This window comes from Sapajus apella, unplaced genomic scaffold (assembly GCF_009761245.1).
Source record: "Sapajus apella isolate SASKATOON/1434 unplaced genomic scaffold, GSC_monkey_1.0 scaffold28, whole genome shotgun sequence".
Lineage (NCBI taxonomy): Eukaryota > Metazoa > Chordata > Mammalia > Primates > Cebidae > Sapajus > Sapajus apella.
This window is the reverse complement of record NW_022436968.1, coordinates 17,208,729-17,234,348: the sequence shown is the minus strand read 5'-3', so window position 1 is coordinate 17,234,348 and position 25,620 is coordinate 17,208,729. Positions and strand designations below refer to the sequence as shown.

Sequence of the window (25,620 nt, the reverse complement as noted above, 5' to 3'; positions counted from 1 at the left end):
TCCTGCCTGGCCTCAGAGAGCTTACAATTCAGGAGACATCATATACATGTAAACATGTAGACATATATGCAAGTAATAAAGGGCAAGTAATACATCTGCAGAAGGCACAGTGAGCACATAAAGGAAGACGTCAGCTCTGCATTGAGGTGTGGGGCTAGGAGTGTCTTAAAAGAGGAAGTGATCATTGGAGTTTTTTTTTTTTTTTTTTTAATAGGCTTTGCCAAATGGACAAAAGGGAGTCGGGGGAGAATTTTTCAGCAAAGAGTAGAGTATCCAAAAGGCTCTACATGGGAATGACTGAGGAGGACTCTGAAATTGGATTCTAAATTCCCTAAGGTAAGGCATGGCGGGCTGGGGATACTAGAAGTCAGCAGGTCACTATGTCTTGATTTACTGTATGTATGATTGGAAATAACACATTTCTATTAAAGCCAGTAAGGCTACTATGAGGCAGGATGCAAGAATATCAAAACTTATTCTAAAACAAAAGACTTCCCAGCATGTTGGGAGGCTGAGGCAGAAGGATCACTTGAAGCCAGGAGTTTGAGATCAGCCTGGGCAACATAGTGATACCCCCGCTCCTACACGCACACACACACACACACACACACACACACAAAAACCCAGCAGGACATGGTGGTGCATGCCTGTAGTCCCAGCTACCTGGCAGGCTGAGGTGGGAGGATCACCTGAGCCCAGGAGTTCCAGGTTGCAGTGAGCCCTGATTGCCCTGCTGCACTCCAGCCTGGGTGACAGAGCAAGACTCCGTCTCTAAAAAAATAAATATAGATAAGTAAAATTTAAAAAAGACTTTTAAAGAGATGTAAAGGTTTTTGCAGACTATTTCAGGGTATGCCCCTGCCCTAGTCTGCTCAGGTGGCTATAAGAGATATCACAGACCAGGTGGCTTAAAGAAAAGAAATTGATTTTCTCACACTTCTGGAGGCAGAAGCCTCAGATACAGGTCTGGCAGGGGCAGTTCTGGTGAGGGCTGTCTTCCTGCTTTGCAGATGGCAGCCTTCTTGCTGTGTCTTCACATGGCAGAAAAAGAAAGCACTGGTGTCTTTTTCTCTTCTCGTAAGGACACCAGCTCTATCAGACTAGGGTCTCCCTCTCATACCCTCACTTAACCTTTGTTACCTCCTTATGAAGATGATACTTCTTTTACCCACCTCTTCATTGCAAACAGTCGGCTGACACTAATAATGTTTTCAAGAAACTCGATGTGAAAGTTGTAAAGAAAGGAGAATCTCACAAGAAGGCCAAGAGAAGTGAGCCGCAGACAAATCACAAGGGCCCTACATTTAGGCTAACTCTGTCTCATAGGCAGCCAGAAGCTCCTGAGACAGAGAATCTTGATTGATTTAGGTTTCCGAAAGATCGTTCTGGCTGCAGTCAGTAACTATTCAAGGAGGCAGAGAGACTGGTTAGGAGGCTCTGGCCCTGGGCAGGTGAAAAGCTGAGGCTTGACAGGTTGTATAGAAATGAAAGATGTTTGGGGGATAAAATTAAATAAATTGATGCCCTATTTGATTTGTGGGGAAGAGGGAAGGCAATGGAGAACTGTGGGTGACTCAGGTTCTTGGCTTGGTAAATGGTATTCCTCTGTTCTGGATTTCAGGGGAGCAGAAATCTGCTCCAGGACTCACCTCTTGATAGCTAAACTACTTGCAAACAGTAATCAAGTCCCTTCCTGTTCTTGGCTTCCTGAGCTCTTCCGCCATTTTTCTCGCAGTAAAATCGAGTTGTTGGCAAGTTAGAGCAAACACAGGTGTGGGAAAAAAAGGGAGGCCAGGTGCGGTAGCTCATGCCTGTAATCCCAGCACTATAGGAGGCCTAGGCGGGAGGATTGCTTGAACTCAGGAGTTCAAGACTGGCCTAGCCAACATGGTGAAACATTGTCTCTATAAAAATTACAAGAATTAGCCTGGCCTGGTGCTGCATGCCTATAATCCCAGCTACTCATGAGGCTGAGGTGGAAGGATCACTGAGCTAGCTCACTGATCACTCAGTGATCACTGAGGTGGGAGGATCACAGGGAGGTCAAGAGTGCAGCAAGCCGAGATCTCGCCACTGCACTCTAGCCTGGGTGACAGAGCGAGACCCTGTCTCAGAAGAAAGAAAAAGAGAGAGAAAGAGAGAAAGGAGGGAAGGGAAGGGAAGGGGGGGAAGGGGAGGGGAGGGAAGGGAAAAAGGGAAGGGGAGGGGAGGGAAGGGAAAAAGGGAAGGGGAGGGGAGGGGAGGAGAGAGGAGGGGAGGGGAGAAAAGAAAAGAGAAAAGAAAGAAAAGAAGAGAGGAATAGGGGCTTCTCTCGGTTGAAGGTGGACACCGGCTGTTTTGACCACCCAGTTGTTCTTTCAACCTGGTAGATCAAGCCCTTCCCCATGCTCTGTAAAGTCTTGGTGGGTCTGGCAATCAAATTAAGCCAATCTAATTGGCTTTACTGGGTCACTATCCCAACATAGTCAAATAGATTCACCAGGAATCTTTCTTTTTTTTGAGACGAAGTTGCCCATGCTGGAGTGTGGTGATGCAATCTTGGCTCACTGCAACCTCTGACTCCCGGGTTCAAGCGATTCTCTTCCCTCAGCCTCCAGAGTAGCTGGGACTACAGGAGCTGCCACCACGCCTGGCTAATTTTTGTATTTTTGGTAGAGATGGGGTTTCACCATGTTGGCCAGGTCTCAAACTCCTGACCTCAGGTGATCCACCTGACTTGGCCTCCCAAAGTGCTGGGATTACAGGCATGAGCTGCTATGCTTGGCCTTCACCAGGAATCTTGAACAGCTTGATACTGGACAGAAAATGTCCTGAAGGATAATCTGTACTGTATGCCCTGTTATCTTGATCCCAAGATCTTCCCTTCTTCCTGCCCTTTCTAACACTAAGGGATTCAGCATTTCTTTTGATGTTGTGAGCTAGCCTGTATCCTTTCAGTAAATTTTTTTTTAATTTTACATACTTAGTATCCATTATTTGTAACTAAGGAAACTTAGCTGATGTCCGGAGAGTGGCAAGAAGGGCCCAGTATCCCACAACTGTTTCTGTTGGGCCCCCCTTGGGCTGTGGGTGGAGGCCAGAGTTCTGCTGCCTCAGATGGCCATCACATGCTCTGCACAGTCCCTCTGCCCATCTGCGGCAGGGAGTCAGGTTTGTCCCTTCATGTTGAAACCATCTTCCCAGCCAGCCCAGGCTCAGTTGACAACCTTATGGAAATTACTTCAGCTGCCTTTCCCAGCTGTCAGACTCTGTGGAGGAGGAAGTCATAATTGAGGGAATGGTGGAAGACTGTCCACAGTACTGTCCCCAGGGAGGGCATGGAAGGACAGCAGGGGCTCTGACTGCTAGAGAGAAAGTGAAAATGGAGAGTCATAAAGGGAGGGAACGACAGATGGAGATGGCCTCAGGTGAGCTTTGCCAGTGCAATATTAGCTTTCCTTACTTTTATTTTTAAAGGTACCAATTCCAAGATCTGCTGCCAGTAGTTTCTGAAATGCCAGGTCTGAGTGCCAGAGCAAGCTGGAAAGCCAGCCAGCCAGGACTGCACGTGCCAGAAGATGACAAACACAGCCACTCAGTGCGGCTTGCTGGAGAGCTCAGTGCCTTCTCATTTCTGCCAAATGAATGTGGCCATCAAGGTAATCTTCCAGGCCTCTGGTCCAGAGAGGCAGACCCACCCTGGAACCCTGGAGCTGGTTTGGGGGCTTTAATGAATGATTCTCCTTGTCACATTCGGGCAGGTCTGTAGCCATCAAAGAAATTCAGCTCTCTTCGTGTCTCCTGCTGCCAGGAGCGATTACAGAACATCTGTCAGTGGTTGGATCAGGATTCACTTCTGTCTCTATAATCCTTTGAGCTTTCTTTAAACAAAGAGGCTTACCACCTTCTTCCCCATCCTCCTTCCAAAAGTAAGCTGTCAAAGGGCATCAGTACAGAGATTTTTGTGTTTTATGTTTCTAGAAAGAAGTATCAAAGGCAATGATAATAACAGAAGAATTGCCCTGAGCAGGCACTCACGATCTATCCTGTACACATAAGAAATCTAAGTATGAGATAACTGATATTAGGTGTAAATATCAGGCCTTAGGTATACATTTATTATTTACTGGGCACTTATGATGTTCCAGGCATTGTGCTAGGTGCTATCTGAGAAGGCTCTGAGGAACTTAGTTGCCTGTTTCATAGAAGACAACGACAGGGTCATAAATAACTGGAGTTCAAAGTCTAACGTTCAGCTCAGGTTCAGCTCAGAATACAGAAGTTGTGGTGGGGAAAGTCTGATTTTAAAATCCCCATGCTCCAACTGCCGTCAGGGAAATGTCTGGTCCACTCTTGGGTACTTATCACATATCTCCTTGGATGATCAGCTCTCCTTGTAGGTATGTGCATGTATCTCCACTTAAGGGGAGGGAAGGGAGAGACTCATCTTTTTTTTTTTTGAGACAGTCTCACTCTTTTGCCAGGCACCAGGCTGGAGTGCAGTGGGACGATCTTGGCTCACTGCAACCTCTACCTCCCAGCTTCCAGCAATTCTTCTGCCTCAACCTCCAGAGTAGCTGGGACTACAGGCATGCGCCACCACACCCAGCTAATTTTTGTATTTTAGTAGAGATGGGGTTTCACTATGTTGGCCAGGATGGTCTTAATCTCTTGACCTCGTGATCCACCCACCTCAGCCTCCCAAAGTGCTGGAATTATAGTTGTGAGCTACCGTGCCCAGCCTGAGACTCATCTTTGACCTCATATCTCAGAAGAAAGTGTGCACTGATTGATGGACTGGTTGGTCCAGGCAAATTCAGGGATTTTTCAGGATTCACTTTAGGGCTCCTTATGAGTGGCAGTTCAGGAAGGAGACATTTACTCATCATTTTGTACTCTTCTGTACTCTCTGGGTTTTGTTAAATATCCTTAAATCTTTAGTGCCTGGTGCCAATTGTCTCTGAGTAGAAAGTTGGCCCTAGTTTGCATGATGACATTCAGTGTAGCAATTTTTAATCATGTTTTATGAAGAGCACTGAATTCTGGGTCCTCTAGTAGAGGAACATGTTTGACTGAGTGTATTTGCTGGATCAGGCAGGTTGGATGTGCTTCTGATAACTGAAAAAAACATAATAGGGACATCACAAGCATATAGTGGTGGTTTGGTTTTCTTTCTTAATGATAAGCTGCCTTTAAAAACTACATATTCTGAGGCTGGGCACACTGGCTCATGCCTGTAAACTCACCACTTTGGGAGGTCGAGGCAGGTATATTAGGTGAGGCTAGGAGTTCAAGACAAGCCTAGCCAAAATGGCAAAACCCCAGTCTCTACTAAAAATACAAAAAAATTAGCTGGGTGTGGTGGTGCACCTGTATTTCCAGCTACTTGGGAGACTGAGGTGTGAGAATCACTTGAACCTGGGAGGTGGAGGTTGCAGTGAGCTGAGATGGTGCCATTGCACTCCAGCCTGGGTGACAGAGTGAGACTCTGTCTCAAAAATAAAATAAAATAAAAATAAACTATACATTCTAAACTACTATTAAGAACCTCCTTTCCTACTGGACAATCCCTGCCAGCCACCTTCCTGGCTGTACAGGTGTGGAGACCTGGCCCTGTGCCATCCTTGTCCTGAAACCAAAAGACCCCATGGGACAAGAAGGGAAGTGCTAGATTTTCTAAAGCACAGAGAAATGAAGTTCGCTTAGCTCTGCTAAAAAGTTTCAGTCAGACTTTATCCCGGAGGACCTTGGCCAAGAAACTGTTTTCAGAAGAAGTAAGTCTTAAACACTCAACCTTCCTATGGCCTTCATAGCAGTGCCTTCCTTCCAGAAGCCTTTTCCCTTCTCCCCACAGTGAAATGTGTGTCCAACCAAGGCAAGTGCTGGAGTGGATGGAAGTTCAGCAACTTAAAGATAAATTCCAAATTACAAGGACATACCCACCCAGAGCTGTTATTTTCAGCCAGGCACTGGGGAAACAGGCCGAGCGAGCTCTGGAGCAGGCCCTTTGGAATCTAGGCTGTACCAGTTATGGGGCCTTGGGCAACTTAGCTACTTAACATCTTTGAGTCTTACTTTATCTATAAAATGGGAATTAAAATATCCTCCCTGCGAGATTATTGTAAAGATTAGAAGTAATAAAGCAATCCATGGTGATATGATTAAACTTTCATTCATCCATCAAACATTACTTTTTGACTACGTGTTAAGCAGTATGCTGGGAGCCAAGAGAGGTTTCAAATAGTAATTCAACAGGCCATTGCCCTGCAGGGATTCAAATCTAGAAGAGGTGAAAATTTTAACAAATACACACCTGTAATCCCAGCATTTTGGGAGGCCGAGGTTGGTGGATCATGAGGTCAAGAGATTAAGACCATCCTGGCCAACAGGGTGAAACCCCGTCTCTACTAAAAATACAAAAATTAGCTGGGTGTGGTGGTGTGTGCCTGTAGTCCCAGCTACTTGGGAGGCTGAGGCAGAAGAATCGCTTGAACCTGGGAGGCAGAGGTTGCTGTGAGCTGAGATCGCACCACTGCATTACAGCCTGGGGACAGAGCAAGATTCTGTCTCAAAAAAAAAAAAAAGAAAAAAAAATTAACAAATACATTAAATCAGACGATGAATGCAATAATAGAATATGTACCATGTTTACTGGTGTTACAAAAATAGGAGTGAAATTCAGAATTCAGAAATTACTATAACAAGTAATGTTTTGATAAGTATGATGATTTCTTCCCAAAGAATTGCTGATTATACTTAAGTAGTTCATTTATTAAATAGTTTAGCCTGATATGGATCAAAAAGTCAAGAGAGGGTCTCTGTCTCTTTTCCCCATTCCTGCTGCCTCTGCTTGGCTGAAAGTGGCATCACCTGCAGGCTGGTGACCTGCAACAGCTTCCTAGCTGAGCTTTTTACCTCCAGATGTGCCCATCGCCATCCATTTGTTTGCTGATTGTTGTTGATGCTAGTAATAGTTCCTCACATCTCTACAGTGTTCCACTCAATTATACTCTTTTCTCAAAAGGAATCTAAATTGAGCTTCACTACAACAAAGTGAGATGTAGGAAGAACAGAGTGATTATCCTCAATTTTAAGGAAAGTGAGAGCCTTAGAAGTCAAATGACTTACCTGGGACCAAGCTGAAACTGAAACTTATCCTTTCTGAGTCCAAGCCCAGTAATTTCCTTTCCATGTCTCTCAAGCAAAGGCATGGGACTCTTAAATAATATTATGGCTTCTTGTTTCTCAATACAACTGACAACTTTGTTGGTTGTTAGAGCTCAGGGGAAGCATCTGTTTGACTAGAGAGGTCAGACATTTCCAGTCACTTTTGCCAAACCTGAGAGTAATTAGGGAGTGCAACTAAAGTCCTCTCCTATGCCAGAGACCTCTTGGGTCAAGCTCCTGTCATTGGCACAGGGGCAGTTTTCACAGCCAGATGGAGATTCTGGGTGAAACGCCTGGCAGACAGGGTTTTTTCCTTGCTCATGCTCCAAGGGGCACCCTGTGAGGGGCCAGGACTTGGGTCTAGGAACAGAGTGTGCCAGGCACAGCTCTGGTTCAAGAGGGCTGCTGAGCAGTGTCCAGGCTCCTTCTTGTTCTGGCGTTACAGGAATTGTCTTCTGAACAGCACTCGCTTCTGCTTCATTAATTTCACATATTCCCTCATATGTTCATCGATTCAACATATATGAAGCACTATTTAAGCATGGAGTATGCAAATCAGAAAAAGACACAGTCCTGGCCTCTTCCTTCCATCTCTCTGAGGACTGTACTGATTGTGTCAGTCCTGTACCTGCTTCACTAACCCAGCCCCCAAGGGAATGCCACATGCTCACAGCCCTTCTGCCAACATGGCCAACTCTGGTACCATGTGACCTGCCTTTGCAGCCTAGGCTGGGCACCTAACCCAGAACAGACATCCAATTGGCTACCCCCTAATGTGACCCTCTGGGAAAATCTGAGCCACATCAATCAGATCTGTGCTCCTGGAAATTTGAATTAGGAAATATGGAATGATAGAGGCAGTCCAGGGGCACGAGCCGTAGGGCTGACTGACTTGACGTTGAGTCTGGGCCATGGCTGGCTGAAACCACATGTAAGCTAAAGAGATGGAGAAGAAGAAACTGATTAAACTTCAAGGGAAGCTTACACCTGTAATCCCAGCACTTTGGGAGGCCAAAGTGAGAGGATCACTTGAGGCTAAGAGTTTAAGACCAGCTGGGCAACACAACAAGACCCTATCTCTACCAAAAAAAAAAGTAAAAGGGATACAATGGTGAACAAGTAGACAAAACTCCTCTCCACTGGGAGTAAAAATCTTCACACAGTGCTTGCATGGATACAAGGCCCTATGTAGTCTAGGTCTTGCTCACTCACCAGCTTCGTGTCCCCAACAAGGACTCCAGGCGTATTGCAATTTGCAGTTCCAACATGCAATTTCCGAGACATGGTGGGATCCTTTCCATCATAGTATCTCTGTGTGGAATGTGCTTTCTCCACCTCTCAATGCTTACTCAAAAGCAAGACTCAGCACAAATATCATCTTCTCCTTGAACTCTTTGCCTGACTAAGGCCCCATTTCCCCATCCCAGTGAAAGTGCAAAGCCCTTCTGTGTATTTTTATAGTGCCCTATATGTGTGCCCTTACAACACTATCCTTTACATTTGTTCATTCATTCACTCACCTATTCAACAAACTTTTTAAAGCATCATCTGTGTTAGGTGCTATGGAATAGGACACAGCCCTTAGTCAAGGTTCTCTCTATTTTTTAGGGGAAAACATGTGGAATTGAGAAAACATCATTCAGTGTGGAAGCTGCTGAGATCTTTGTAATTGTTAGCTGCTCATTGGCTTTCTCATGAAACTCCGACTTTATTGCAGGCAAGGACTTGTCTCCAGCTCCTCAGTAAATAATTGTTGAATGAATAAATATGGGGAGACTCATCTATGATTGCTGAGTTTTGCTGGAGAAATAGGGACACTGTTTTGAAGACACTTTCCAATTGTTTTCTTATCTTGGAAATTCACTTTCTTTCTCTGCAGCCACACCAGTATCACTTTCCCAGGGAAGGGAAAGGGGAGGAAGGCAAGTGCTATGTAGAGAAGGAGGACATGACCTAGGCGCAGTTCTGATTAAAGAGGAAGGGGAAGTAGAAAGCCTTCCTGAACAGGAAAGAGGAAGAAAGGCAAAAGGTCAGACCTGAGTGTTCTTAACTCTTCTTTCACTTTAGGTTCAACCTGGAGAGTGCTATCAGGGGAAACACCCAGATCAACTTAGGGGAACATCTAAGAACATGATTACTCCTTCCTTCTTCAGGGATAGCTAGAAAGACTGAGTATCTCTCAGAAGACTCGTGAGGGGCACAGCTCCACTTCCTCCCTGATGCTGGAAGATAGAAGTGGCTGAGGGATGTCCAGATGGATGAGCTGAGCTAGCATTTCTCATGGCCCTTGCCTTTTGAATGATAAATGGTCAGGGCCAAGACATCCAGTCGCTTCCGAGAACGGTGGACTACAAGGAACATGGGTTGGGACAACAAGGGTACAGAATGTGCTTCATAACTGAAGGGAAATGGCAAAGCTTCGGCGTTTGTGGTCATAAGCAGTGGGTTCCAGCACACTGTCAAAACAAACACACAAATGATAAACAGGTAGATCAGCCACACTTGAGTTCAGTGACTGTCCATGCCACTGAACTGTCTTGCCAGGGACAAGACCAGATGAATCACCCTGAAATGGAGACCTAAGAGGCCTGCATTTCAGGGCGAGTTATCTGGACTTGTCCCTGACAAGAGGACAAGAGGCAAGTTGCCACTTAAACAGAGGATGTTGTCTGGTCTCAGGTAGATCATCACCCACCTTTTAGAGCCAAGCGTATGCGGTCCTCTGATTGAGCCAAACTGTGTCGTATGTTCCTATCCTTGTGGCCAGTGAAGTTGAACTCCTTTCAGAAGACAGTGTGTTCGGAGGGGAGGATACTGAGCAGATAAATATTTTAAAAATAAAAATAATAGTGGATTCTGATGGTTGTTCACTGCCTTGGATTAGCTGACATAGCTGCATATCTACCACTGACTGTCTCCTAGTCTGTGGGGGCACAGTCCCTCAGCCTTAGAGACAATTTCACCTTGAAACCGTTCTCCCAGTCTGGTAATCTGGTTACTTCTTACACATACATTTCATTGAGCTTCATCTTTGCTTAGGGCAGCTTTACACCTCCTTCTCAAAACCAGTTACCTCCATAAAGGTTCTGGGTTACATGGAGGTGGGGTTAATGCATTCAAAGGAATAGTCAGGCATGGCAAGAAGGTGAGTTTCTAATAGGGATGTTTCCAATTAATCATCCTCACATTTCAGATGGGACTAGAGCAGAGAGCCACCAAGGGCCGGCCAGTCCAGGCCGGCTTGCTTACACAGCTCCATTACAGCCTGTTGCGCAAGCAGCTGGCCACCAGGACCCAACCCTTGCTAGTGGGCATGTGGCTCGGAGTTAAGTGTTTCTGGGTGTGAGGGTCCAGAAGGTCATAACTGAGAACTGCTGTGCCCCTCTGCCAGTTACTCAGGTTGCATTCCAGGGATCAGTGGGTCTGTGTGAGAACCTACAGTTGAGCCTACCAGGGTCTTACCAGAGCTCAAATTTGTCTCCAGGCAAAGCCAAAAGTTTTGTGGTCATGATCAGTGGGTTCTTCCTTAGAGGAAGAGGCAAAGAATTCAGGCTGGTTCCTGGACAGACTACACTAAATACAATCCAAGCAGATATGGAAATATCTGCCTGAGGATGAGCCAGTTCTCCCTGCCTTCTGGTTGAGGGGCAGAGGTGGTGGTGGGTAAAGGAGATAGTGACTGCTCAGAGCTGTTTGCTATCAAAGTCTCAAGCAAATGGGCAGAGATATATCAGCCCTTTCAACCTGATCTTGAAAGGAGATTCCTGTGTTAGGTTACAAGCTGAATATAAGTGAGGTCAATGGGAAATTATGTAGCCAAAAAGGTGAGGGTCAAAGACATCCTGGCTCCCAAAGCCACCTTCCCCTTAGCACTGGCCTCATTAGATCTGTGATGTTTCTTCTTTCTCAGCTACAGCCTCCTTTCTGGGCCACACTGTATCCACCACCAAGTTGCTGAGCTCCACCACGTGGCTCTAGATTGTCTTGTGTTATAGAGGGAATTATATTGATGAATTATATTTGTCAAAGAAATGTCAAGCTTTCTCTCCCTGATAATGACAAATGTTTGTAACTTTTCTCATTCTGCCAGACTTTTCATTTTATATGTTTGTTTGATAATGGGGCTTATGATAGATTGTATTATTATTCAAAATATTTGCTGTTCCTTCCTGGGAGAAAATTATACTTCCCCCACTGTCTTAGTCTATTTGTGATGCTGTAACAAAACACCATAGACTAGGTAATTTGTAAATGATGGAATTTCCTGTCCCTTCAGTCCCTGCCCCGACCCTGGCTGGTGCCTCCCTTGGAGCTGCTGCCTTTGAAGTCTATGGCCCAGCAGGATTTCAGCCCTTCCTGCCACTGTGGCTCACTTGAGTGGAGCTCTCTGGCCCACCACATCTGCACCACTCCCGAATCTGGCCAGTAAACTTCCAGCTGCAGCAATGTGATCTCTCCAGCTGACCAGGAGGGATATGCCCACCTGGGATCTACCCTTCCCCTTCCCAGGCAGGGAGATCTGACTCCTCCCACCAAATCCAGCTAAGCCTTTGGGTTTTGGGGTAAAGAAGGCAAGGAGTTACAAACGCTGAGTGGTAAAGGGGCTGATGGGACTTGTGGTGAGGGTATCAGTGACTGGGGTGGGAGGTAGGTAGGAGATAGGTGGGGTAGAAGTGGAAAGAGAGAACCAAGTTAACTGATGGCCAAAGTAACATTATTACACCAATAAAAATATCAGTATTGCTGTGCATAAAATAGCATGTTATACAAAACATCAGAAAACCAAAAACCAGCACTGTAATCACTAGATAGATTCCTCATGGTTGCCAATCTTAAATGGTGTATGGAGTATTTCATACAGTGGAATAAACTCTCAAGACCTAACCCAGACATTCCTATTTTTCTCCCCTTTGAGTCTCCAAAGTTCCTGATCCAGACTCCAGCCTGGAAGGAGGTAAGTTAACTGTGAAAAAGGGAGGCAGGGAGGCACAGAGGGGAGGTATTGCTGAAAATGAGACTCCAGAGGACCTAGCCCAGAATGGAGAGTAGCTGACCTGGCCATCATAGTATGCAGGCTTCCCCAAGTGCTGTGTCTGGCAGCCCTCCATGCCAGCGCAGGAGGAAAATCTGGTTGAAGGGAGAGCAGGGAACTTTTATGATACCCAAAGATTTCCCCAAGCAGATGTTTTGCTTCTTGGCATTGCATTCCTGGAGGGACAAAGAGATGGGCTCACTGTCATTGAGAATGACAGTTTCACTGTGGTGAAACGGGCCCAGCCAAGACTGGTAATACACTGAGGTGGTTCCCTAGTTTGGTTAGTTTCCTGGAAGTTAAAAGCCTTATTTCTCTGAGCACATTTCTCTTTAATCACTGTGTTTTCCAGAGACCCAGTCTTCAGCTTTACTCAGCACAAAACACTTTGGGCACAAGCCACAAAGAGGACTCTAACAGCAAGTACAAAGACTCCCTGAAATTGGTAGTTTTTCTTCTCATTCCCACCATTCCCACATATGCCTATAACATGGGTTTGAAATGGCGTCTTTGTATAAAGACTGCACACTGTTTGGGGCCATCACAACAATGGGTAAAAAGCATTTAAACTGTCCTTTTTAGTGCAAAAGACAGAGTTACACTAAGCCACGCTGCAATTAGCTTTGAATGTTTTTTGTCAGGACACAGACTGCTATGCATGAGACCAAGATGAAATACCATTCCAGGTGACTCTGTGAGTCTGTGAGTATGTGTGTTTAGACACCTATTTAAAACATAACCACAGGCCAACATACCTTTTTTGAAGCACATGGATATCATTACCACACTTGAATTTTGGGTTGCAAGGAAATACAGCAGTTAACCACCTGGAATCTCAATAGACAAAAGAAGAACACCATAAAGTTTTATAACTGTGGGACAGAAGATTGCCAAATATAGGTTCCATTAAAAAATTAGGAACTGTTACGTTACATACTTGAGTATATTTGTCACAGAGTTATTACCTGTAACTAGAAGATTCCATTTCTACTAGGAAGTGAAGTAATAAATGCAAAAAAAAAAAAACCAGTTGTTGTACCTTTGATCCCAATCAGACAATACAGTGAATTTCTCACAAGCTTTTAATATGTAAAAACAATGCACTAATATTCTTAATATTTTAAATGTGTATTGCTTGCCTTTCACTAGCGTCAAAGAGGACCAGCATTAAGATGTCTGTCCGTCAATTTCTTGAGGTCTATCAGTTTCTCTCTTGAGAAACTGTTGCTCCGCCAGACTTGATGGAGCAAATCCCATTCAGGTCCTGGAAAGATTAAAGCACCTTACCCTTTACTTCTAAATTAAGTTCCTCTGGGAATCAACTTGAGATCCGGAAGTCCTGAATGAAACCAAACGCTTCGAGAGACAGTTAGCGTTGGCTTAAAGTTTGCTCTCTTGAGTACTGTGGACACCACAAACAGCCTTCTGCACTGTGCTCAGCTACTGTAGTCAACGCACTGAGAAACTCTTAATGTTCCTAGGGTTTCCTAAATGACCTAGAAATAAAGCTAACAGAAGAGGGCAATATATTTCACTTAACTAACTTAATGGCATACCCAAAGTTATTTCTTTTCAAATAGCTCATGAAAGGACCTGGTCAGAATTTTGGTGGCAATAGAAATACCTGAATATGAATCCATTAGCTGCCCTTTAAATCTTCAGACTTTGAGTATATTAAGAATGAAACACCACCCTGGATGCTATAACCTTTACAGGTCTGTGTTTCTTCTCCAAAAAATAAAAAGAACAAAGTCACCACTCTCCTCTCCCAACTGGAGGGAAGCTCAGTAGAAACTCAACACTCTTTTTCAGTGGGAAATACCTGATGTAATATATTTTGTTTAATAAAGACTGAATTGGCTGTACACTAAGCCAATTTGAGAATGTGATCTGCAACTCACAGTCTTAATTACATGGAAAAAAATTGAATGAGTTTATTAATGCCGTGAAAAGGAACAGTGACTCTACCTGCCAAGTAGCAAGGTGGAAATAATTAATCTGGTCAATTAAAAAGAAGCAGATAATTAAAAACACAAAGACTTCCAGGTGGGGCACTGCATTCAGGTCTCCGGAACTGCAAATTCCTAATGTCGATTTTGGTCTTCTCAGTAAGTTTTCTTTGTCCTTTCCTTAATTTATTTTTCCATGGATCAAATCAAATAGAAAAATCTTTCTGAGCTCTAAAGCATGACTTGTTGCATTATGTCTTATGTCCTAAAATGTTGATTGATTCTAAAGTGCACTCTAGAAGTGCTCCAGGGGCGGTTACCAAGTTCCCAGTAATCGTACCCAAGATTCTTTTCTCTCTTAGTGGGAGTCTGTTACATCTTACTTTCCCTTCAAACTTGTTTGCCCTTTCTGGGGATTTTAATAATATTTTTAAAGTGCTGGAGTCTGAGCCACACTGTCTGGCTTATCTAATCCCATTTATGATCCTATAACCTTGAAGCTTGCCATGGCCTGGCTGTCAGCACCAGATTCTGAATACATATGGCAGTGTGTTTGCTCCATGGAACAGGAAATTAGTCAAACAGTTACTTTTCTACAAATGTTCATAATTTCTCTTGACATTTACAAGCCAGCAGTAGTTCTCAGACATCAAATGATCTCAAACCCCTCAGAGAGCAGTGAGTGGTTATCTATAATGCTGCTCCGTGCGGGTATTTGTGCAGAGTGGCAGTGTGCTCCACTCCATTGCAGCAGAAAGCTTGAGCACCATCACCCAGTGCCGGTCCAGTCTTTCTGTGCACTGCAGGCACAAGGGAAAAAGAACGTGTTAGTACCTTAATCCTTTTCAACTGGTCCAACCTCCGTCTTGGGACAAATATTAATATCATTTTAACCATGTCAAAGTTGAAAAAAACAGCATCCAATTTTTTCAATCTGCTCAAGAGAAGACTGTTTTTATGGTGAGAGTCTGACTGTAAAATTCTGGTTGCTAAAGGGGAAAAAACCTCATCTAAGAAAACAAATGTTGCTGTGGTGAAATGCGGTGTGAAAGTCTGTGTTTCCTAGGTGTTAGACTTGGCAAGTTAGAAATAGTGAGGGTGGAGAAAGGACGCTTTCCGTGGATGTGCTCAAACACAGTAGTACATATTGTCAGCTCTGCAGGAGGCGTGCTGTGGCCATATGTGCGTCGCAGAGCGAAATGGAATAAACAGCTGCTTCCAGGAATCCAATTCCTGGCAAGGAGGCAAACCTAAGTCCTCCTGTTTCCAAAATAAAAATCACCAGAGGGACTCCCCTTACAGCAGTTCCAGCCAGTAGTTTTATAAAAGCATAAAACATCACTGTATTGTGGTTTATAATAATCCCTTACATTTGTAAAGCATTTTACAGTTTACAAAGTGCTTTACATACATTATCTCATTTGAGCCTCATAACAGCCCTGGAGAGTACTAAGCAAGATATTGAGATCCTCTTTTCACAGATGGGAAAAGGAAGGTTCAGGGAATGAAATGGTGAGCCTGGTGTCCTAGCCTGCAGCCATCCAGACAGAGACGTCCAGGGGCTACACTGGGGGACTTGGGGAGCCAGTAAAGGGATTTGTTTTTGTGTAGTTGAGGTGCAAAAGCAACTTTACTTCTCTTTTCTTTGTGCAAGCATCAGCGTGCTCTGTCAAAGGGCTTCTCACACACTTTTTGAAGCAGCAAGGGAGGAAAGTAAGTTGTAAGGGAGCAAGCTGCAGGGGAAAATGGTACTCAGCATACTGAGTGCAGAATGCGGTTTGCCCTTGATGGCAGTCAAAGCCCCCATTTCAGTTTCAGCACATACTTCAGAGATCAGCCAAGGTCACCTCAGAACTGCACGGAGGAAGCAGCTTTGATACTGTTCGGTTGTTCTCAGACACTGCCACCTTTCTACACCATTTGCAGAAAAACAGGCTTTTTCTTCCTAGAACTACCAGGCATGTGGTTGTGTGAAGGCAGATTTATAGAAAGAACCTACATAGCCTTTTATGGAGAAAACCCCTCTGATCTTAGGAATTGGTGAGATGCAGAATTGTTCTATCCTGTGAGACAGGGGACATCAAAGGTGGATGCTGTAATGGCCCTGTTGTGGGCTGCTGTAGTCCTGAAATAGAAAACTGCTCTCTGGTAGAGACAGAGACTTCTCTGACGTGTTCCTGGTTACCTGATCAGGTCTTAGTGGGTCTGCTACCACGCCTTGGGATTTGTGCTCTTTGGTTCTAGCTGCAGAATGTAGAAGTATAAGCTAGTGGTTAAAACCCAAATCCCGGAACCAAAGTGCCAGTGCTCTATGCTCACCAAACGTCTGTGTGTCAGAGGTGTACCTTACCTGAAGACATGGGGCTATACTAATAAAATCAGCTGGGCGCAGTGGCACATGCTTGTAATCCCAGCGTTTTGAGAGACTGAGGTGGGTGAATCACAAGTTCAAGAGATCGAAACCATCCTGGCCAACATGGTGAAACTCTGTATCTACTAAAAATACAAAAATTAGCTGGGCATGGTGGCATGTGCCTGTAGTCCCAGCTACTCGGAAGGCTGAGGCAGGAGAATCGCTTGAACCTGGGAGGTGGAGGTTGCAGTGAGCCGAGATCACACCACTGCACTCCAGCCTAGCGACAGAGAGAGACTGTATCCAAAAAAAAATCTGTTGCATAAGGTTGTTGTAGGAATTAAATGGGGAATTATTTGCGAAGTGCTAGAGTCATGATGCCTGGGGTGAGGTAGGTAGGTGTTCTATCCCAGCCCAGCTCTAGCCAGCCTCTTGCTGCTGCCTCACAATGTTTCAGCTATGATGGTGACATCCCTCCTTCCTGTGTCACAAACCAAGAGGCATTTTGCCTCATGTACCTCATGCAATTTAATCATGGATCTTTTCCTGCTGCAAAGCAACCAGGGTTTGTAGGGACACAGCACATTTAGTTGAGTTTACTTACATTGTTTATGTTAAAGCAAAAATTGAACCCCCAAAATTTAAACAGGCAAGAAAGACTTTATTTAAGGTGATTGCAGTAGGGGAGAGAGGCCAGAACTCAGTCTAAATTCAACTTCACTGAAAAAAAGGGTGGTAGAGTCTTTGAGCACCGGAGTAAGAGGGAGATCAGTGGGCTATCTGTGTTTGCTAATTGACTTTGCCCAAAGGAAAGCAAACTTCTCATATCTTTATGACAGGTGGTAGTTTTACAACTTGGAGCAAGGCACCCACTGAAGTTAGGCTCCTATCATTCCACAGGATATGTTATGATTCTCAGATTTATCTTCTTTGATGATTATATTTCAAGGACATTGATTCCAGATCTTTGAGAAACACATTTGTGGGTAGTAAAACTGGCAAGGGATGTTTTGAAAGATTTACATATATCTCAAAGGGGCAGAGAACAAATTTACAATTAAAAGTTTTCTAAAGAAAATAAGACCTGGGCTACATAGTGAGACTCCATCTCAAAAATTTTTTAAAAATTAGCCAGACATGCTGGTGCACCCTTGTGGTCCCAGCTACTCCAGAGGCTGAAGTAGGAGGATCACTTGAGCCCAGCAAGACCCTGTCTCCAAAAAAAAAATGCCCTAAGAAAAGAGAGGTCAGAGCCTCAAGTCAGGAAGAAGCCTGTCTGAAGTTCAGCCACGCTGAGGGAAATATCAAGGCCATCTGGGTCCTTGGTAGTTTAGAAATTGGGTAGCAATTTGATACAGAATTCCCTTCCACAGAATTCCTTTTGAAGGTGAACCTAAGAAGTACAGTGCCCCTCCTAGGCCACAGTAGGAGGCCAGCTTCTTTCAGTTACCTGAATGTCCAGTCTCAGACCTTTCTCTGTTCAGAGGGCAGCTAACTCTCACTGACTGAGAAAGGAGACAGGCTTATTTTACTTTCTGACTTGACCTCTCTGAGTCCAGGTCCATTTGATAAGGTGATACCCCTTCCCTGGACCAAAGAGTGACACTTTGCCCCTTCAGTCCATCCAAGGCCCTGTGGTTTGGAAAGAACTACATAGCAGAGAAAAAGTCGAGACCCCTGCTAATTAGGACTTTGCCCTGAATCTCAAAGGGGATGCACTTTAAAGGTAAAAGCCTGATCACAGGAAGAAGACTCTCTGTGGATTCCTATTCTCAACCTAGGTCACAACTAGCCCATCAGCATTCAGATACACACCCACTCCTTTCAGGAGAACTCTGCTCCCAAACCACCCCTAGTCATTTGGTCTGCAGAAGACATCTTGGACTTCAACTAAATGGTGAATGATGGCTGTTGCTCTTTAAACCTCACAAAACAATAAGATGCAGGGTGGTCAGGGGGTGGGGGGCGCTTCTTGTTGCATGGAAAAAGGTGGGTCTGAAATCTACTGGTCAGATTTATTTTTCAGTATTTCTACCAGGGTGAGCTATAGGTGTGCTCATCTCTTCACCTCTTATGCTGTGTCTGCCAGTCTCATCCAATGGGCACATTCATTTTCAGGGATGATACAGTTATTTATTTATTTAGAGACGGAGTGTTGCTCTGTGGCCCAGGCTAGAGTGCAGTGTCATGATCTCAGCTCACGGCAACCTCTGCCTCACAGGTTCAATCAATTCTCCTCAGCCTTCTGGATAGCTGGGATTACAGGCACCCACCACTACTCCTAGCTAATTTTTGTATTTTTAGTAGAGACAGGTTTTCACCATTTTGACCAGGCTGGTCTTGAACTCCTGGCCTCAAGTGGTCTGCCTGCCTTGGCCTCTCAAAGTTCTGGGATAACAGGCATAAGCCACTGTGCCAGGCCCAGGGATGATACAGTTTAAATTGCTATCAGAAGTATTTCCCAAATTTGCAAGGCACCTTTCCTCTTCTCTCTCTCTTCCTTTCCCCCTTGGGGCATTAGGCCCCATTTTTGTGTAGGACAACGTTTGGTTTCCTTCCTGCTCTGCTCTGGGAGGGAAGCAGGGGAGAAGAAAATGATTGCTGGAATATTAAAGGAGCTATATTACCCATGGGCCATTCTGATCCTCCTCCGGGCCTTTTGTGTACAGGGATACAGTAGGGTGGTGGCCAGTTCTTGCTGTAGCTCATGGGGTTTTGGCTATAGAAATGCTACAGAGCTGTAGTTAACTTGCATTTTGCTCATTCAAAGGAGCCACTTTCAAATCTTAAGGGAGACTCTGACCTGCGGAAAACCAAATGTTAAAAGTCGGCAGATGTTTGAGCAAGATGAAGTGCAACACCAGAGGTCTCTGTCGTTTGCCGCATGCAAGGCCTATGAGGGTAAATGCAGCATGCTCAAAGTAGCACAGATTTACACTAATCTTTGCCTAGGCAAAGTTTTCAGAAGAACTCAACAACCTTTAATGCGGATTCTAAAAGGGTGCTTAGAGCACCTGTGGTTAAAAGAACATGAAGCTCTAGACATTTGGGGAAGAGACAAAGAGCCTAAATTGTGCAAGATACAGGTGCTGACCTGGAGTTTATAAGGGGAGAAAGGACAAATCTGCTTGGAAGAGACCCACACTCTGCAGTCTAGAACACATGGGAAGACACAGACCCAACTCACAGCAAGCCACATGTTGCCTACAGCAGGCCAACAGGCTAAGCACATTGAAAGGGTTAACCACAGAGCAGAATAATGGAAGAAATCTATGTAGCAATGTGAACAGTCTCACAAAAACTTCTAACCAAGACCAGCCACATAGTTTTCAAAGTCCAGTGGAAAATGAGGTCTCTTGTTCATAAATTATTAAGAATTTCAAAACAGTGACAGCAGAAATTAAACCAAACACAAAGGGGATCCTCCTATGTGTGGAACCTTGTGTGACTGCACAGGCCCGGCACCCATGAAGTGGGCCCTGTGTCTCCAATAGAATCAATCCAAATGTGTAAGGTATATCACCAAAACACTCTGACGCACTAATTTTACTTAGCAGGAAAGACCTTTGTCCTCTCCACAGAGCAGCCATGCTAACAGAAGGAAGAGAGGTGGGGTGGACCTTCCTCGGATCCAGGCTGAACTAGGCTTTCCTCACTCTGAGGTGCAAACTCTGATTCTCTGTCTCCTTCTAAGGTGATGGGGGTTCCTGTTTTAAGCTGTCTGCCATTATGTGTGCCGGGTCTGAAGTTGCGTTGGTTCTGTGAAAAGATTTCTCTTACACATGATTTCTTTTCCATCTCCCCTTTTCTTAGCAAACACATTGCTCTTTAAGAGATTCTGGAAGGCCGGGCGCGGTGGCTCAAGCCTGTAATCCCAGCACTTTGGGAGGCTGAGGCGGGTGGATCACGAGGTCAAGAGATCGAGACCATCCTGGTCAACATGGTGAAACCCCGTCTCTACTAAAAATACAAAAAATTAGCTGGGCATGGTGGCACGTGCCTGTAATCCCAGCTACTCAGGAGGCTGAGGCAGGAGAATTGCCTGAACCCAGGAGACGGAGGTTGCGGTGAGCCGAGATCGCGCCATTGCACTCCAGCCTGGGTAACAAGAGTGAAACTCTGTCTCAAAAAAAGAAAAAAAAAAAAAAGATTCTGGAAAAAAATTTTTTTTGGTAAGTTTTGTGCTCTTTTATTAGATATATGCTGTAATTTCAAACTGATTACATGATGTCTGGCTTTCCCTGAACGCCAATTCAATATCCTGAAAAAGAGGAAGCTTTATTACAAAGCTGAGGCACATGCTAGGAGTGGGGTCTGGTGGGGAGTGCTGGTACTGGCAGAGCTGCTGATTGTTTTGACTCCACCCCCTAAAATCTCAGGCTGGGTGCGGCTCCTTCACCTCTGTGTTGCTTTTTACGTGGACTTTTTCATCCTCTTGAATTATGTTTATTTTGCAATTATAAACCTTTTTTAAAAAAGACAAATCATTCACAATGCTACAACCTTAATACTTCAACTGTTTTTACTTTTCCACATTCTCTTATGGTCCTGGATTAACGTTTTGATTGTTGCATTCATGCTGGAGTTACAAATTTTTGTTCTGGTATAGTCAAATTTTAATCCCTTCTGTACTCATAAAGGTAAAAATCATTTACAAATTTAGAGAACAGGAAGGAACAATAAAGCCAACAAGAGGCCTTAGAATTGCCTGCAAATAGAAGATAAAGATTATGCAATAATTATAAACTTTTTTTCAATAAAAGACAAATCACTCATAATTCTACAACCTTATTACTCCATCTGCCTTTAAATGACTTAGCATTCAGAGGCAGTGAGCCCAACAGAATAGAACTGAAGTGATTTTAGCGGTTAGCTATTTTATAGAAGAGAAAACAGTGTCTCAGCGGTTAAATGACCTGCCCAAAGTTACACAGTCCCTAGGTGCAGTCAGGACTAAAGCGGGCTGTGGAGGACTTTTCCACATAAGCCAAATAATCCTATTTCCACACTAGTAACTTTCTGTGGGACATAAGTTCTTTCAGTGTCATAGCCTTTGTTTGTGGAATGAGGAAGTTGGAAGAGGTGCTCTTAAAAATCCTTCCAACTCTAAAACTTTGAATCCAACTCAAAATTAACCCAATTGGATCCCAGCCTAGTCAGCCCAGGATTACCACACACATAATGAAAAATGTGGTAATGATCAGAACACTCACGATTTTAACAAGATGTTTCGTGCAGAGGCTAACTGGATTCTTAGAAAAGCTGAAGGCTGGATCTCAGACTGCACTGTGACAAAATATCCGCTGTCAGAAGGATCCCCAGGCTGGTGCCGACACCGTAAAATGACTAACTCAGAGTAAAGGGAGGCAGTGTTCAGTAAACAAGTGGAGGGGTGATCCTGTTTCCGGCAAAGATCCTTGAGCTTAAGAGGATTTTCCAAGCAGAACACGGCTCCCTCTTCTGGTAGAATTTGTGGTCCGAAATGGGGGAAACATCCTAAGATTAGAACAGATTAGAATGGTAAGGAAATGTGGGGGAAAAAAAAAACCCAAAAACATAAAGTTTCAACTCTTCAAACAAGAAAACAGAGCTCTAGAAAGTTTAAAATTGTTTTCCCATAAATTTGTTAGGCAACATTCTCCTGAGGAAATTTTTACCATAGGTGGTGAAAATATCTGACTAAAAATGTGTAGCTAGCTTTTTAAAAATACTGAATCAATAGTAAATAAAAATCACACTTTTGATCAGTGAAGAGTAGGGATCTCCCCACACTCTCACATGAAACTCTGTGTTTCATTTGCCTTTACCAAGGTTTCTTAAATTCCAGTCATTCAAGTATCACCAACATGCTTCTTGCCGCAGCCTAGTACTGTGTGTATTATTATTTAATACTTTGTCTTCAATAAAACCATTTTTTTTTTTTTTTTACATTTTAGCTTCATCCTAAGCAATAGAATCCATGAAATTTCAGCTTTGATGCGTTAGGTATATACGTGTATGCATGTGCGTGTGAATGGGTACATATACCATACCCACGATAAAATAAATACATGGCTCTTGAAAAATGTTCATCTGTGTGCCAAATTCATCTCTGTTAATTATTGTATGCATGTAACATGCTTTACAAATGTATGCATATGTGTGTGAACGGGTACATATACCATACACGTGATTAAATACACAACCCTTGAAAAATGTTATCTGTGTGCCAAGTTCATCTCCGTTAATTATCACATGCGTGTAACATGCTTTACAAAACACTGAGGTAGCACCTCATGTCTAAGTCATGTAAATACAGTCATCACAATGTCATCATTCTTTGAAAGGCAAGTTGTTGATTGCCTTTCTTCACCTGGTCTTTCCCTTGTGCCTTATCCTCTTTCTTGAGGCCTTTCTTCATCTCCTCTCCATCCTCTGACAGTCATTTGGTTTAGTATTCATATTTCCTTTCCCCAGTGTGGTAAGGAAAACTTCTTTCTCTACTGCCTACTGGGGACTGTGCCTCATTTGATACTGAACTCAGGGAAACCATATTGAAACAAACTGGCATTTGACAGGATGAATAAAAAGACCTTTGTATCCCTGTCATTTTCTAGGAATTGGGGCTTGAAGAATATTGAAAAGTGATGTTATTTCTATTTCATCCTCATAGTCAACCTTCTCTGAGGAAATAGCACATAAACACAGAAAGGCCAATGTACAAAAACATGTTTAATAAATTATTCCTTGAGGAACAGAATAGAGTCTGTTTTTGTTCGGGCACTGTGAAGGCTGCCATACCTGCAGGGAAGAATGGAGATGAGAAAAAGGCTGATCTTCATGAAATCGTTTCCTTTATTAAACATTCCTGTGGAATTAATTCAAGCTCTGTTTCATCAGTAATAAAAGCAACCATTATGCATTTATTGCTGGATCAATACACTCAGTTCCCAGTTAGTTATAACTCGATACTGCTGTGAACCCCCACTTATTTACAGTGAATTATCTGTATTGAAGCTGACCCACAAAAGATCAGTTTTGAAAAGTCTTGTCATTGTAATCTGTTTTCTTTGCTCTAACCTATTATATCATCTGTGTTAGCTCTTAATAAGAAGTGAATAAATAGGCTTGGCATGGTGGCACATGCCTGTAATTTCAGCACGTAGGTCGAGATGGAAGCCTCACCTGAGGCCAGGAGTTCAAGACCAGCCTGAGCAACGTAGTGAGACCCCATCTGTAAGATTAAAATTTAAATTTAAAAAAGAAGTGAACAAATAGCCTTTCAACATAAAATATTACACTTTTAAGTCACTTTGGACCTAAAGAGCTCAGAAATACTTGCTTCAAGTGTAAGCCATTTTATAATAAGAAGTGCATTACATAAAGTTACATAGAAAACTCTTCTCCCAAAGGAAAGAATTGCAGTGGCTAAATTTTCGTTTTGGTGACATTTGCATAAGAGTTTCAGAATCATATGAAAGATTTTTACAAGTAGCCTATGATAAGCCAAACATGGATAAAAATGAAAGTTACAGCAGTATAATTCTATATACTTCTCATTCTGTAGAAATGTAAGCATATTTAATTCCAACAGCAGCTGATCCTGAAAAGACTAAAAAGCTAATACAAGACTCTGGGACCCATGGGGAGGAATGGGTTCTCTGCATTTACCATGGCTTCCCAAAGAGGTTCTTTCGGATGGCAAACAGATGGAAACCCCATAGAGAGGCAGATTCCTGCTGTGACTATCACAGGACTACATCGTGCTTTGTAAATATCAGCCAGGAAATCAGTGACTGGAGTTTCAGATTTCATAGAAGGATTTTGCTTCGTTTTTTGTAGGCCCGAAGATGGCAAGAGGAGGCAATAAATTCTGCCTTAGAACCTCTCCTGGTAGATGTTTAAAGAGATTGTATGAGTAAATCAACTGTCCCAATCCCCTGATGTGATATGGACCATCCGGTTTGAATTTGAATTTCTTGCGTTCTTCTTTTAGAGAACTGAAATAAGCCAACAACTCAGAATAAGCTGGCCTGATAAGTAGAATGCAATGCTGAGGGGGATTATCAGGAAGAACTAAAGTATTTACTTTTTATGAAGCTTTTCCTTTAACTAGATTTATAGCTGGAAAGGGTGAAAGCTGAAATAGTGCTGTACATAGATTAGCATTTTTCACCAGAGAATAGATTAGGCTGTCTCACTTCAACGCTTAGGTTCACTCTACATAAATAAATGCTGTGAGATTTTACTGAAATCACCGTCATGAATGTGGGGGAAATTCTAAAACTGGGGAATATGTTTTCTATGAGTTGCTATATGCATTGGTATTTACCTTGTGTTTTAGCCAAGAAGCAGTAAGCAAGGTTTAGACTTAGTTCTTTGGGTGGAACAATTTAACTCTATTTATTTTTATATAAGTGAATGCTCTTCCAATGAATTCATACCCAATTTTATGTGTAGCTATTGCAATTTCAAAAGACTTGATGAGCAATCAATACTAATGAAGTCAAGGTTTTGGGTAACACCTTTACAGAAGTCAGCTGATTTTGTCCTACTCACCTGAACGTAAGGAGTGATGCTGTTTGGAAATATGCATTAAGATTCATCACCTCCTGATTAATACTCAAAATGAGTGGCCTATGTATGGTGCTAAAAAAAAAAATCAATGACACTTTCGATGATGAGGCATCCTTTATTTAAGGTGTGTGTGGGAACTATTTCCATAGGTATACAGGTCCACTGCAAGGGATTTTGCAGTAGGGGAGACTGACTGGGCTCAGATCCACATACAGCATGAGCAAGTGGGAATTTACAGCCAAGGAGCAGGGTGGGGGTCCACAGATGGAAAAGTAGTAAGAGGAAACATTAGGACTAAGTGGGCATTCTGGCCAAACTGGCATAACAGGATTCTTGCTGAAAGCAGGCTGGGATGCTCAGACATAGCTGAGGAATGGTGGAGAATGAAAGACCCAGTAACATATGGAGGATAATCAGATATGGAGGAAGGGGGATTCAACTAAGCCAAGGATTCTTGTTAAAATTGGACAGTTCAGGGACAAATATGGAAGTCCAAAAGTCCAACTTTTCAAGGCTACTTGAAAAGTTCAGGGGAGCCTGAATAGAGTTTTGTCAAAGAGAAAATATTTGTTCATGGTAAGTGT

General features: G+C 43.5%; 1 protein-coding gene across 3 annotated transcripts in view; it reads left to right on the top strand.

Annotated features, from left to right (window-relative positions):
- Positions 1 to 25,620, top strand: part of RBM45 (RNA binding motif protein 45) — a 485,504-nt gene that overhangs the window by 4,660 nt on the left and 455,224 nt on the right. For all 3 annotated transcript variants that reach the window (XM_032292846.1, XM_032292844.1, XM_032292847.1), the window contains 2 exons: positions 215 to 336; positions 3,457 to 3,638. In XM_032292846.1, the coding sequence (XP_032148737.1) occupies positions 3,558 to 3,638 (81 nt within the window). In that variant the 5' untranslated portion in view covers positions 215 to 336; positions 3,457 to 3,557. The remainder of the gene's footprint in view (positions 1 to 214; positions 337 to 3,456; positions 3,639 to 25,620) is intronic.